The 13,917-nt window shown below is 39.0% G+C and overlaps 1 protein-coding gene across 4 annotated transcripts in view; it reads left to right on the top strand.

Moving 5' to 3' along the window:
* spock3 (SPARC (osteonectin), cwcv and kazal like domains proteoglycan 3) overlaps window positions 1-13,917 on the top strand; it is a 454,551-nt gene that overhangs the window by 265,972 nt on the left and 174,662 nt on the right. For all 4 annotated transcript variants that reach the window (XM_059964877.1, XM_059964876.1, XM_059964878.1 and 1 more), the window contains exon 5: window positions 3,432-3,546. In XM_059964877.1, the coding sequence (XP_059820860.1) occupies window positions 3,432-3,546 (115 nt within the window). The remainder of the gene's footprint in view (window positions 1-3,431; window positions 3,547-13,917) is intronic.

Raw genomic sequence — 13,917 nt, 5'->3', positions numbered from 1 at the left:
TGCAGAAGTATTGAGGCCATGATCACCCAGCGTCAGCTGCAGTGGGTGGGACACGTAATAAAGATGCCCCCATGTCGGCTACCCCGCAGAGTGTTATACAGCCAGCTGCATCATGGTCGACGCTCAGCTGGAGGGCCAAAGAAGCGCTATAAGAATCAGATGAAGAATGTTTTAAGGAAATGCACGATCAGACCCGAGGACCTGGAGGATGTTGCTGCTGACCGTATCACTTGGCGACAACTGTGTAGGGGCGGGGTTCGTATTCTGCAGATAGAAAGAACAACCAGAAGACAGCAAAAGAGAGCCAGGAGAAATGCAGCTATGGTTCCCACCACTACCGCATATAAATGTCCCACCTGCAATAGAACTTGTGGGTCCAGGATAGGACTGTATAGTCATCAAAGATCTCACCATTAAAAGAGTGGGCGTCGTCATCGGATTCCAATGGACAACCAAAGAAGAACTTTGAACACTTGGGAGGTACTTCCACTCCCATAATTTTAATGAGATTTCATTTACTTGATTGTCTATCTCTCCAGCATCCATATTCAGCAGATCACTATTCACAGTTTTGGAAACTTCTGCCATTATGCATTTTAACTCCCTGCCACTTCAGCTGTCCAAAAAGTCTTCCCTTCACAGCTCCTTTTCACTCCAAGGTCATTAATACCTCTTTTACTCTTCCTCTTCTGCTTTTCTTTGCTAAAGCAAGGAATGCATTTTTTTTGCTTTCCTTTTGTTTTATTGTATTTCATTCACTCCCAACATTCGGGCTACATCCACGCTAGACTGGATAATTTTGAAAATGCCGGTTTCAGATAAAAATGATAGTCATCCACACTATGCATTTTTGAAAATATCTGTATCCACACTGAAATGGAGATTTCGGCGAATCTCCTCCTCCTGCGCATGCGCAGGACACATCTACCGAAAACAAGCGACATATTTGGTGTCGAATCTTGCCATAAATGTGCGCGTTTGTGTAGTTACAGACTAGAAAAACTTAAAACAACGGACAGCTGTTGGCACTCGCGCAGGAGAACTTAAAACTGAAAAGAAACAAATACTGGAGCGTACGGAGGCAACCAACAGGGTGTTCATGGACAGATTGACCTGGCTGATGACGAACATTGAAAAACTGACTGACTCTGTTGCATTAATAAAGCTCCTTGTTAAATGTATAAAACATGTCTGCATAAGTGTAATCTTGTATTTCCATACATCTATTGTCAGAGAAGTACTTGCATAAATGGGTAAACCACCTTCATACGAGCAAGGACAGAAAACGGCAAAGTGAGTACAGTATACTTATTTATTCATTAAGTTATGGGTCAAATTATTTGTTGAGTGCATTTCTAACTCTTCCGGCTTTAGTCTCGTTGCTGTCTGTTCTGAAATGATCAGGTTGTGTTCAGGAAAACAATGAAATAGCGCGCTGCGGTCTGATAGCGTTTTCAAAAGTCTCCGGTTATGCCGTCCACACTGATCTGCCTGAGCAGTGTTTTCAAAAATATCCATCTTGGAAAGCATTTTGGAAAAGCTCCGGTTTCAGGAGACGAAAACGCAGTTTTAGTGTGGACGGAGGGTAAAAACGAAGAGAGAAAGCTTCGTTTACGGATTTATCCGGCATAGTGAGGATGTAGCCTCAGAACTAGACACTTTTTTTCCCAACATAAAAGGAGTTCAGGTTCCCCTTAAGTTTCTGAATTCATTTGTAGTGGGAAGGTGGCTGATCAACGTAAACAAAGGTGTTTCAAGTTAAGTGTTTAGGATGGATATTCAAAAACAGTAAAGTAGCATTGATGTGTGTGTGCATAAAGGTTATGGTGAGAAACTAATACTTTCAACTGCTAACTGGCTTCAATAAAAACTAAGTTTCGGCATTCCCAGATCACCAATCAAAAAGTGTTTCTATTCAGCATGTTACATATGTTCTCTTGTCCTTTCCGAATGATTTTCTGTAAACCAAAATATATACCTTGGACTATTTAAAGTGTATAAGATGATGAGAGGCATTGATCGTGTGAATGGTCAGAGGCTTTTTCCCAGGGCTGAAACGGTTGCCACAAGAGGCCACATGTTTAAGGTGCTTGGGAGTAGGTACAGAGGAGATGTCGGTGGTAATTTTTTTTTACTCAGAGTGGGGAGTTTGTGGAATGGACTGCCGGCAACTGTGGTGGAGGCAGATGCAATATTGTCTTTTAAGAGACTTTTGAATAGGTAAATGGAGCTTAAAAAATAGAGGGCTATGGGTAAGCCAAGTAATTTCTAAGGTAGGGACCTGTTTGGCACAACTTTATGTGCCAAAGGGCTTGTATTGTGCTGTAGGTTTTCTATGTTTCTATGTAAACTTTGTAACTTCTATATCACTTCTCTTCTGCGCAACACTGCTGAACATCTATTATTATCCCTCCAATAGAACATGTATTTCAAAACACATAGATACAATCTTTGTTATCTGTAGCATGCATGTAGATCTGGTTGCAATAACATGGCTAGTGGATGGCATATCATTGGAACGGATAGTCAACACACCACAGCCACCTTAAGGAAGAGTGTTGAATGGAGTTTAGCAGTGTCTTCATGCTTCAATCATGTTTTTTTTCTAATTTACATTCATGACCTGTAAAATGAAACAAAATGGAACTGTTAAGTTTCCAGTAGTTTAAAATAACTGGAGAAAATATGGAAAGACTGCAAAAGTGTATAGATTGGTCATGAAACTGGCAGTCAGTAAGCAATTGACACAATCTTAATAAATATGTAATATTATGCACTTGTCAAGTGTTCATACATCATAAATACACAGTAAATTAAAATTAATTGGGATATAGTCATTAAAATGATGCCAGCAATTGAAGGCAAAGCAATTAAAATAGAATGTTGTGATATTAAGCCAAAAAATGTAGCATCATGGTTAAATATTCAAGGACAGAAGTCCGTGTAATTTCTCTGGCATTTAAATGCCATCCTCTAAACCTAAATTTGTAGGATTGTATTGTTTCTGTACAGAACCAGAAAACTCTGAACTGGGGTACATATATTTATAATCTTCCACTTTTAGCAAGGAACTCTTCAAACTGTGTAAAATATTGCATACTGGAAACCTAGAGAATTACTTCAATATACTAAAATATTCATAAATTTAAAACTGCAAAAAGTAAATATGAAATTAAATTAGGAGAATAGTTGATGTTATAAAGATTTGGATTCATATTCTAGGCAAATAGGCAGCAATGATATACATTATAGTTACTTAAATTAAATTGGATATTTAAAATAAAGTTAAAATCACAATGAGTTTCAGTTGTCTTGACTTTTTGTCTTAGTTTTTGCTATGAATGTAAATGTTTCTGTATCTCCACTTAATGTTAATTATTTAAATACAACAGGCGAGTAAATTACCTTTTCACACCTTATATTTTGTGCAGTATGAAAGTAACCAATATGGCCCACAAGCAACGGAAAGGATCAAACTGCAAGCCATGTCCAGTAGTTCATCCTCATCCTGTATGTGGAACTGATGGCCACATCTACTCATCTCCGGTAAGAACAAATTGACATAGAAAACATAAGAAACTTTTGGAATTTTGTAACTAGAAAAATAAGTGATTGTTTTTTTTTTCTCTCTCTCTTCTCTGTCATGTATATATAAAAATAAGTGAAATATTGATGTTTATAAAAATCGTAAGATTATAGTTGTTTTTAAGGGAAACCATATTGTCTTGTAATTTTTTATTTCTAACAAACCCCTTTCCAGAAGACAGTTTATGAGATAGGCACAACAGAGGATTGTACAATAACACTTCTTGATCTTGGCCAAAAACTTTTAAACATTAAGTATTAATAATAATGGATTCTTAATAAAATTATTCTACAGTCTTAGATTAAATGATAATCAATAAATTCAGCAGGCTTTTCCAAGATGTACAAGCTGATCAAATTTGCAGATATCTGTATCATTATCAAGGTGAATGGACATTTGAGTATACATGAGGTTACCGTAGCTTTCGCTGGAAACAAATTCTACTCAATTATGTACATATATAAAATTTTGCATAATGGAATGTAGTAAACTCAAAATTAATTCAAGATAAGAAAATGGCATCACTAAACATGAATTCAGAGACATTTTAAAAAGAATATTGCCAAATAGGTTCTTTAACAAGTTTTATAAAGATTGAGCTGCATCAAAATAGCTATTTAAACACCATCCTAATCTCTTCAGCGAACCATCTTACTAGAGCTTTATATATTGTACAAGGAATATGTTTTCAGAAACATGTGACCTTGCATGCCTCCATAGTTCTGGTTGGCTTATTATTCCTTCAGTGTTATAACTACTGTGGTATATTCAAGTATTTCATTAGCTAATTTTGAAAAAGACTATTTCTTGATTTAGGCATTTATGATGATTATGAAAATTAAATCTTTTCCAAATTGACCTTGTTGTTCGTACTCCCCCTTTTGTATAGCTGAATTAAATCTAGATCAGTAACCATAATGTTATGTTTAGAAGGCCCCTTGGCCCCACATGTGAGTAGGTAGTTTCAGGCAGATACATAATACATACATTATAAATTTCCCTTCACTGCAAGGAATATCCATATCTCCCTTGGTTAGTTGGATGATTGTTTTTTTGTTTCCCATGAGTAAAGTTTGAGCTCAATGGCAATGTTGTGGTAAGTGCAAACTGGTGCACTATTTATGAAGTAAAATAGGGGTAGCAGATACATAATGAATTGCAGGACCCTGGGGAATAAGGAAGAACAGAGAGAACTTAGTGTACAAATCCAAAGATCTGAGAATGGTCTAATGTTGGCAGCACAGGTAGAAAAGGTGATAAATAAGACACATCGGATGCTAGTCTTCATTATCATGAGTTCAGAATATGAAACTGGGGTGTTATCTTACAGCCTCATTAAATGTTTTTTGAGATCTCATATAGAATATTGCATGGAATTACTATAGATAGATACTTGATGTTTAGTATAGTCAGGTGGGCTGTATCATTCCTCGACAGGCCTTTGACCTTCTGAACACACATTAACCATTTAGCAACCAGTTGGTACTGATTGTACTTTACACTCCTTGAGTACTCATCAACTGCTCACACCAGCATACCCCGTCCCACAGATCCTACAACTAGGGGTAATTTAAAATTTCCAGTTAGTCTACCAACTGGCTTGCCATTGGGATGTGGGAGGAAATACACTTGCTGTCTGGGCGATTGTGCATATCCCACTGAAAGTCACGACTGGCCTTAGATAGGCAGAGATGTGAAGCAGCAACTCTGTCCACTGCACTGTTCGTCCACGTAAATTCTGCATTAGGTTACCTAAAGGATACCTGTCTGGGATCCATTTCATGGGCATTGAAAAATGGTGGCTTGCAGAAACACAGCAGCTTCTCCTGCTCCCAGTAACGGTTCTAGATAGGGTTTCAAGGTTTTCAGTCAGGAATTTCAGTCAACCAAAGCTCCATGAATACAGCCCTGCTGAAATCTTGGATAAAAATACTTTTAAGCAGTGCTCAATGGACTGAGGATTCTACAGGCAGCAGATCAAGCAACAGTGACCTGGACTAGGTGGCTCAGCTGAGGAAACAGCAGGCACAAGAGATGCAAGAGGAAGTAGAAATGTGGAAAGAGAGCCGGGGGCACTAGCTAGGGTCAGAGCTAACACGACCAGGCTGGCAGTGTCATCTGATTTCCTGGCCAAAGTCTGCTCACTAGATTAGATTCACTGAGCCTGAAGATGAATGCAAGTCAAGTCAGTTTTTATTGTTATTTCGACCATAACTGCTGGTACAGTACACAGTAAAAACGAGACATTTTTCAGGACCATGGTGCTACACTGAACTACGTTAAAAAAAAACACAGAAAAAAACTACACAAGGCTACAGACCTACCCAGGACTGCATAAAGTACACAGAACAGTGCAGGCATTACAATAAATAATAAACAAGACAATAGGCACAGCAGAGGGCAGTAGGTTGGTAGTCCGATGGCTTGGGGGAAAATCTGTTACATAAATAAACAGCTGAATCTGGGATTCCATCCATTTCTGTACTCCCGCCGAGTATTTCGTTGCCACAGATGTAGTCCAATCTAATGTCCATTAGAGTGCAGAATGGACGGGAGAGCTGGCCGGCTAGGGCTTGCTTTTTTCCTGGCACGGACTCCTGCCCACTCGTCTCGCTTCTGCTTCCTCGCACACAGCTTACACTGTCCCCACCTCTGGCCACCGGCATCAGGCAACTCTGAGGACTGCGGGCCCGATTCCCTCAGCAAGCCGAGGTCAAGCAATCTAACCAGCAGATTTATCTTCATAAGTGATTTATCTTCCTTTTGTAGCAACATAATGGAACAGTGTGAACTGTAATCATTCATTTATTTCTTCTGTAAAAAGTATTGGTAACTGCCAGTGTTACTAATTCATGTGAAAATTATATTTTTTTGCAAAAATGTTACATTTTGAATGCAACAATCCACTAACCAGTGTGATAAAATGATACAAACAAAATGATATTGAAACGTTAATAGATCAATTTTCACTAGACATTTTCTGATTAGTTAGCTAATTAAGCACTTAGTATGCAAATACATCTGGACCAGGCATGGGCAAACTGCGGCCCGCGGGCCATATGCTTTTTAATAAGCTTTTTAATCTGGCCCGCAGAACTTGATGAAATTATATTAATAAACCTTGTTTACGTTTTTTCCCCGCAATTCTGGCGTTTTCCCAATAGATGACGCACTCTATATACTTTGACCTTTGTTGAGGTGCAGCGTATTACTCCACATTTGCGCTTTACTCTTTGTTCGGCTCGACCTATTTGTGTGAACAGGCGTTCAGCGTCATGAACATCAACAAAGCCAGCCACAGATCCAAGTTAACTGACCAACACCTCAGATCCATCCTGAGAATCGCCACAACAAAACTAAATCCAGACTTTGATGCGCTGGCTGAAAAGGGAGACCAACAACACTGTTCCCACTGAAATTAAAAATAAGTTTCTTCGTTGTGTTATGTAAAAAATGCATTTGAAAATATTTTTTTCAATAAGCCTTACATGTTACATGTCATTTCTGTTAAGTGATGGACATGAGTAGTGCGCAGGTGCACGTACGTTCTCAAAATAAAAAATGCGCTCCAGATCAAATAACTCGCTCCGCATACTGGCGAGCTGTCCCTGTTCTGTCTTTGTGCTGGTCGTTGTTGAGTTTTGGCACAGGGGACAATTGAATAAGAAGGAGCAGGACAAGTAGACCTGCATCTCCTACCGTTTTTGAAATAAAGACAGTCAGGAGGAGAGTGATGATGATAATATCTTGAAGGATACCAGAATTTTCAGTGCTTTAAAATAATAACTGTTACTATTAAAAAAAAGCTGTATTTTATTCATTTAATTTTCAGTGTTTTAAAAGTCATTTCAATAAATAGCTAAATACCATGGGACTTCAAAGACAGATATTTTGTTGTAATGCATTTGTTCATTTTCAATTGAAATTAAAGCACATGTTTTCTACATTATCCCATGATATTTTATTTTCTCTTATGAGGTGTATTACCAAAACACTCCGTCCATCTGCTCCTGGTCCGGCCCCCCTGTCAAATTTTAGAACCCTTTGTGGCCCACAAGTCAAAAAGTTTGCCCACCCCTGATCTAGACCATAACTGCTGCCAAAGTGTTAACTGCAAGAGCTCCTCAAACTAAACAAAAGTGATGTGGGGATACACCATATTTCTCAAAATTTCTTGATTCTCCAGATTTCTACATGATACAAGTAGTCTGAAATTATATTTGTGTTCAGCTTCAGGCAGTCTATCATAAACAACAAAAATTGCTGAGAAAGCAACATTTTTTAAAAATAGCTTGTCCCTTTCTGAGTTATTTTCATAATCTTTGAATTGTTACTGAAGTATGGTTTTGAGCCATCATTATTATAATATTATACGGTAAGGTATTTTTTTCTCTTTTTCACCAACCAACTCATTTTGGTAGTGGGGAGTAGATTTTTCTTCAATAAAATACAGTCATTCTACTTTATTTCATTTCATAATTCTATTTTTTTTCTACATGATTGATTTGGAATATGGGATACTGTGATCATATTACTGTGATTTAAATGTAATGTAATTTGTATTACTTGTATCCTTATGAACTTTATATTTATATCCATGCAATTTATATAATATTAACAAAAAATATTGAAAGAGAAAATTGTTGTCCAGTGTATTTGATTCAGCAATGTACAATTTGGATCTCACTGGGATTACAAGCTTGAAACCCATCACACCCATGGATCAAAGAGTTGAGTTCCAAAGGTGAGGTTAGGTAACTCCCTTTGATGCACGGAAATAGGAAAGTACCTCATTTGTTGTGCCTATACCTGCTATGAACCTTCTTTTCTTTCTTAACTGGGGCCTCAGTATTTCTCAAAAAGTAATGTTTCCTAAATCTGTTATCCTTTCCTTTTGTTCTGACAGGAACATACAAACTGTACTCTCAAAAGTTCACTTTTAAAGACCTCTCACTTTCCAAGTACACCTTTGACAATCTTCATTTGTCAGATCCTTTTTGATACCCATCAAAATTGTTGTTTATCCAATTTGGAATCTCAACCCAAGGACCAGACCTATCCTTCTCCATAATCATCATTAAATTAATGGCATTATAATAGATGTAAAGTGTTCCCTTATACAGACTTGTGTCACCTACCCTGTCTATTATCACACTTTCTCCAGTTTGGATATCTATTTGAACATTAAGAAAACTTATTTTTAAACACATTAGACAAACTCTATCCCTGTTATGGTATGGGAGTCCCAATCAATATGTGGAAATTTAAAATTACTATCACAACCTTATGTTTCTTGCAACAGTCTGCAATCTCTCTACAAATTTGTTCCTCAAAATCCCACTGACTGTTTGGGTGGTCTGTGATATAATGCAATGAATGTGGTCATCTGGTCCTATTCCTCAGGTCCACCTAGATAGCCTCAGTAGATAAGCTCTCCAGCCTGTTCTGTTTGAGCACTGCAATGACATTAGTAATTCACCCCCCCCCCCCCCCCCAACCCCAATCCCTCCTGCTCTATCATGTCTCGGAGAATGGAACCATGGAACATTGAGCTGCCAGTTCTGCCGCTCTTGCAACCAAGTCTCACTAATAAGTACAATATCATAATTCCACGTACTGATCCGTACCCTAAGCTCATCCACCTTTTCTACAATATTCTTTGCATTGAAGTATACACAACTCAGAACATTCTTTTAATTCCTGACTTTGTGTGTAGGCTTAACATCTTTCCCCATAACTACTCCACTATCTGTTCTGGTGTCCTGGTTCCCATTACCCTATAGCTCTAGTGTGAACTCCCTCCACTCCCCCGCCCCCCACCATGTAACACTAGCAAGCCATCTCACAAGGATATCAGTCTCCCTGCAGTTGAGGTGCAAACTGTCCCTTCTGTACAGGTCCCTGCTTCCCTGGAAGGGAGACCAATGATCCAAACATCTAAAGCTTTCCCTTCTATGCCAACTTCTTAGCCACATAACAAACTGTATGATCTTCCTCTTTCTCGTCTTACTAGCCCATGGCGAGGCTAGTAATCCTGAGATCACAACACGAAAGGTCCTTTCTCTAACTTTGCACCTAACTCACTGAACTCATCTTGCAGAAATTCTTCACTCTTCCTATCAATGTCATTGGTACTGATGTGGACCACAACCTCTGGCTGTTCACCCTCCCACATAACATTTCTGTGGACTCGATCCAAGATGTCTGTGACCCTGGCACCCAGTGATTCTAGTTCTCGTGCATGGAACCTCCTGTCTTTTCTCCTAACCAGTGAATTCCCTATCAATATAGTTTCCCTTCCCCCCCCCCCACCCCCATCTCCCTCTTGAGCCACAGAACCAGACTCAGTGTCAGAGACCTGACCACTGTTGTTTTCCACTGCTGAGTCCTCTCACTCTCCCCCCACCCACCCCCGGTATCCAAAGTAGAATGCCCGTTACTGAGGGGAATGGGCGCATGGATCCTCTGGTTACCTATCCCCTTTTCCCCTCCTGTGTGCTTCACTCTTTGTGTAACTACCTCCCTGTATCACTTGACGATCAACTCTTTAGCTTCCTGAATGATCCAGAGTTCATTCACTTCCAGCACCTCACCAATATTGGGTGGGATTGGGGAAAATGAGGGAGGATGAAGTGATGAAAAGGAGGAGGTCTGTGGTAGGGTGAAGACCATGAGAAAGTGAATAATACAAACAATACCAGTTTAGGCTGATGGTGGAGGAGTAAATAGAAGCCAATAAATTTATGACATTGGTTAAAGAGTAGAGATTGAAAAAACAGCATAGAATTAATGCTGGAGGAACTCGGCAGGTCCAGAGGCTGTTGGCATTTCAGGCTGATATCCTTCATCAGGATTCAATCATTTGTTGAACTGAAATCAAGATTTTCAGAGTCTCTTGTGTTTGAGATTTTTAAAAAAGCAATATTATGTGGAATACAAGACTGGCATGGTTTATCAACTGCAATTTTTGAATTCTTTGTGCAGTAATTTGTTAAGTCAAAGATGAGGTGTCATGCCTCAAGCTTATGTGGAAGTTTGTTGGATCTGTATGGTAGAATGTGAATGAAATGGAAAGTTAAAGTAACTGACGGGAAATAGAAAGCTTGGTTCACTCGAGCAGGGTCTAACATAGAGATGTTCTACAAAGTGATCACCCAATCTCCATTAGAGAGTCGACCTCTGTGTAAGCAGTGAATGTACGATAGTCAGTTAGAAAAGGTACAAGTAAGATGCTTCTTTACCTGGAGAGAGTGTTTGGATTGGGAAGAAAGTATCAGAAGTTACAAAGGGTAATCCATGTTTAAGCATCTTTCAGTTTTATGCAGAAGTGATATTTTGTAACTAGAATACCCTAGCTTGTTAAAACTTTCTTCCTAATAGTAATGTACAAAGCGGCATCAATATTGTTTCTGTCTATAGCAGTTGGACATCTTGTCCGTTATATTATCATTTTGTTCGTAATAGATTATGTGGAGTTCGTGCTTTCATTGGAATTGTACTATTCACAAGCACTGATACTTTTAATAATATTGAAAGGGCTAATCTACAAGTTCTCAAAAACAAACAACCCATTTAAAAGGGAAATATCTTTGAGAAAAGCTGATAGATGTGTTGTAATCTCTCAAAATAGGCTGTGTAAATTGTAAATATTTGCTCCAATGCTTATATTCAAATCTACTGATTGTTATGGTGACTATTTGAAAGAAAGCAACATGTGGTGGCTCTCTCTAAGTAACATACTATCTACATCTATACAACCAAGCATTTTACAATGAAGGTTCCAGAAACATGACCTGGAAAACAACTGTCTCAGTTATTTTGTAACAGGATGTAAGATTATTTTTAAGACAAGCAATTCAATTCCAATTATCTCAGATGAAATAAAAACAGGTCTATGACTGGACAGTTGTACACCATGTCACAAATTATATTTCATCTGAATTAACTATAGTTTATGTAACGCCCGGGTAAAGGTTTCACTGCTAACGTAATGGTCCTTCTGTAGAAGCACTGTTTGGGTTATGGTTAGAGATAACGGGTGCTTCGGAATGCTAGCTTTCTAATCAGGGGAGTGGGTTTTTTTGTGTGCTTCACACCGGTATGAGCTGGGGTCTTTGTCTGGCGGGAGATGAAGTGAGAAGACGGTGGAGAGAACAGTTGCAGGATTCAACCCGTTGGGGACCGTGACTAGATGGAGCAAAGTGCAGGAGTCTACTGACAATTGCTAATCTACTGAGGATCTTTCTGGTGTCCATGTGAGACCAGCTGGGGAAAAGCCCTCTGGAAAAGGGGAAGTTGACAGCCAAGTCATTCAACCTTAAGGACTCCCCGGTACCTGGAGGTTGGAAGTTGATAAAGATGATCCTCCCCAGGTGGATACATAGCAGTCAGTGAAGGGATTTTGAGAGTTGGCTAATACATGAGTTGCTGAGCATGCTTGGAGTGGAGAAGTCATGAACTACACCTTATCACACTTAGGGTGATCGCCAGGCTGACAGGTTCAATCAGACCTTGCTAGACATGCTCGGAACCTTCAAGATGAGTAGGAAGAACAAGTGGAGTCAACATTTTGGGCATCTAGTGCACCACTACAACTGTAAACAGAATGAAACTATGGGGTATTTGCCATATTATCTGATGTTTGGGCGCAAAGCGAGATTGCCCGTTGACCCCTGTTTTGAGACAGGCAGAGAAAATCTACCACAGAAGACTTACCTGAAGTACGTGTCTGACAATGAGGAGGGAACTGCAAAGGTCTTAAGAACTAGTGAGAGATGGAGTTGATTATGGGCCTGCACCCTGTCTTCTGGCTTCCTGGCTTTCATGCCATACACTTTGCTTGCAGCCTCATAGTACTTCTCGAAGAGCGCCAGATAACCTGACTAACCCAAAAACACACTGCCAGAATGTAGCAAACAGGCTCCAACAGTGGTAGATCCACATGTGAATTAAGAAAAGGACTTAAAAGAAGTAAAAGAAGTTTCCCCGTGACCCATCTTGAGGTAGCTGCCCTTGGTAGCATTGTTCACTGGTGCCATCTTCTTCTGGAAATGAAAGAAGTCTCATGTTTTTAGGACACAACAAAGTATCTTTCAGGCCACAATTTGCTTAAATATAGATACTGTCTGACTGGCATTTTCCAGGGAGGGAGATTATGAATAATTTGTTAACATCCTTGTTTAAATGTATTGCTTCGGGGTAAATGTTAACCACAATATCAGGGCTCTCCTGAATAGTACTTCAACAGGCAGAAGGATTTAGCTCAATATATGGCAGGGAATAACTCCAAGAACATAATTCCTCAATATTCAACTGAGCTATAAACTTCTTGAAATGGCGATGTACCAGTAATTTTGGTTTCCAAAGCAAGGCTTCGTCCAAGAGAACCGTAGCCTTGTCACAGTTGATCCAGAGAGCTGTGTTGGCTGGAGTCAGGGCTTTATGCTTTGGGATTTGGTAGGGTCACCTATGGCAAACAGGTCAAAGGGTAGAGGACAGACACAGTAGTCAATCGGTCCTCCAGGTTTGGTGGTTCAACTCAGGGCTAACAACCCTAATCGGTTAAAAAAAATGTTACAGAACCAGCAATGAAAAATCTTTCTATATCTGAGTGTGATGGTGTTCCTGAGTCTTCACCCGTGACTTGCATGTCTGATCGTAGAGAAATCTGTGAGGAAGCTACAGACACAATAATGTAAGCCCTGAACACTGCCAGAGATGGAGAATCTTTATTGCTGCCCTAAATGCCAGCGGCATAATGGGAAGTAATTTTTAAATAGGCAAGAATTGTCCCATGGAACCAAGCCATTAGTTATTAAATTATTTGATATGTTGTTCCTAATGAGTGTACAATTTAACATTGACCCCAGCAGCTAGAATGTAGTTTCATCTTCAGGAATTAATTATGGATTATATATTTTTTTTAAAAAAGGTTGACAAAGCCATTGTATTGTTGTGTACAAGTCTGCATTTGCTTTAATTGTAATATGGTAAGAGTACTGGTTATGCCAAGCATTGTAAAACATGATGGATATGAAACGTATTAGCATTCATTGAAGTGAAATAACATTTCAAATCAACTTTCCTTATTATCATTCAACCTCAGAACAGTTGTTTTCATTAGAATGTCTGATCGTGTTAAGTATAGCGGGATCAGAGTCAACCTGAATCATTCAAGCACTAATTTTAGTATAACATTTCAATTGAGTTAGTAGACTGTGCGGTAAATTCCAATATTTTAAGACTAGTATCAAGAACTATATGAAGAAATGTTTCAAGCTTAAAGACATGAACATTCTATTTTAATATTTTCTCAACTGAGTGCCCTGTGA

The sequence above is a fragment of the Hypanus sabinus genome, chromosome 3, assembly GCF_030144855.1.
Source record: "Hypanus sabinus isolate sHypSab1 chromosome 3, sHypSab1.hap1, whole genome shotgun sequence".
Lineage (NCBI taxonomy): Eukaryota > Metazoa > Chordata > Chondrichthyes > Myliobatiformes > Dasyatidae > Hypanus > Hypanus sabinus.
The sequence above is the reverse complement of the archived record's forward strand: the minus strand, read 5'-3'. Positions and strand labels throughout refer to the sequence as shown.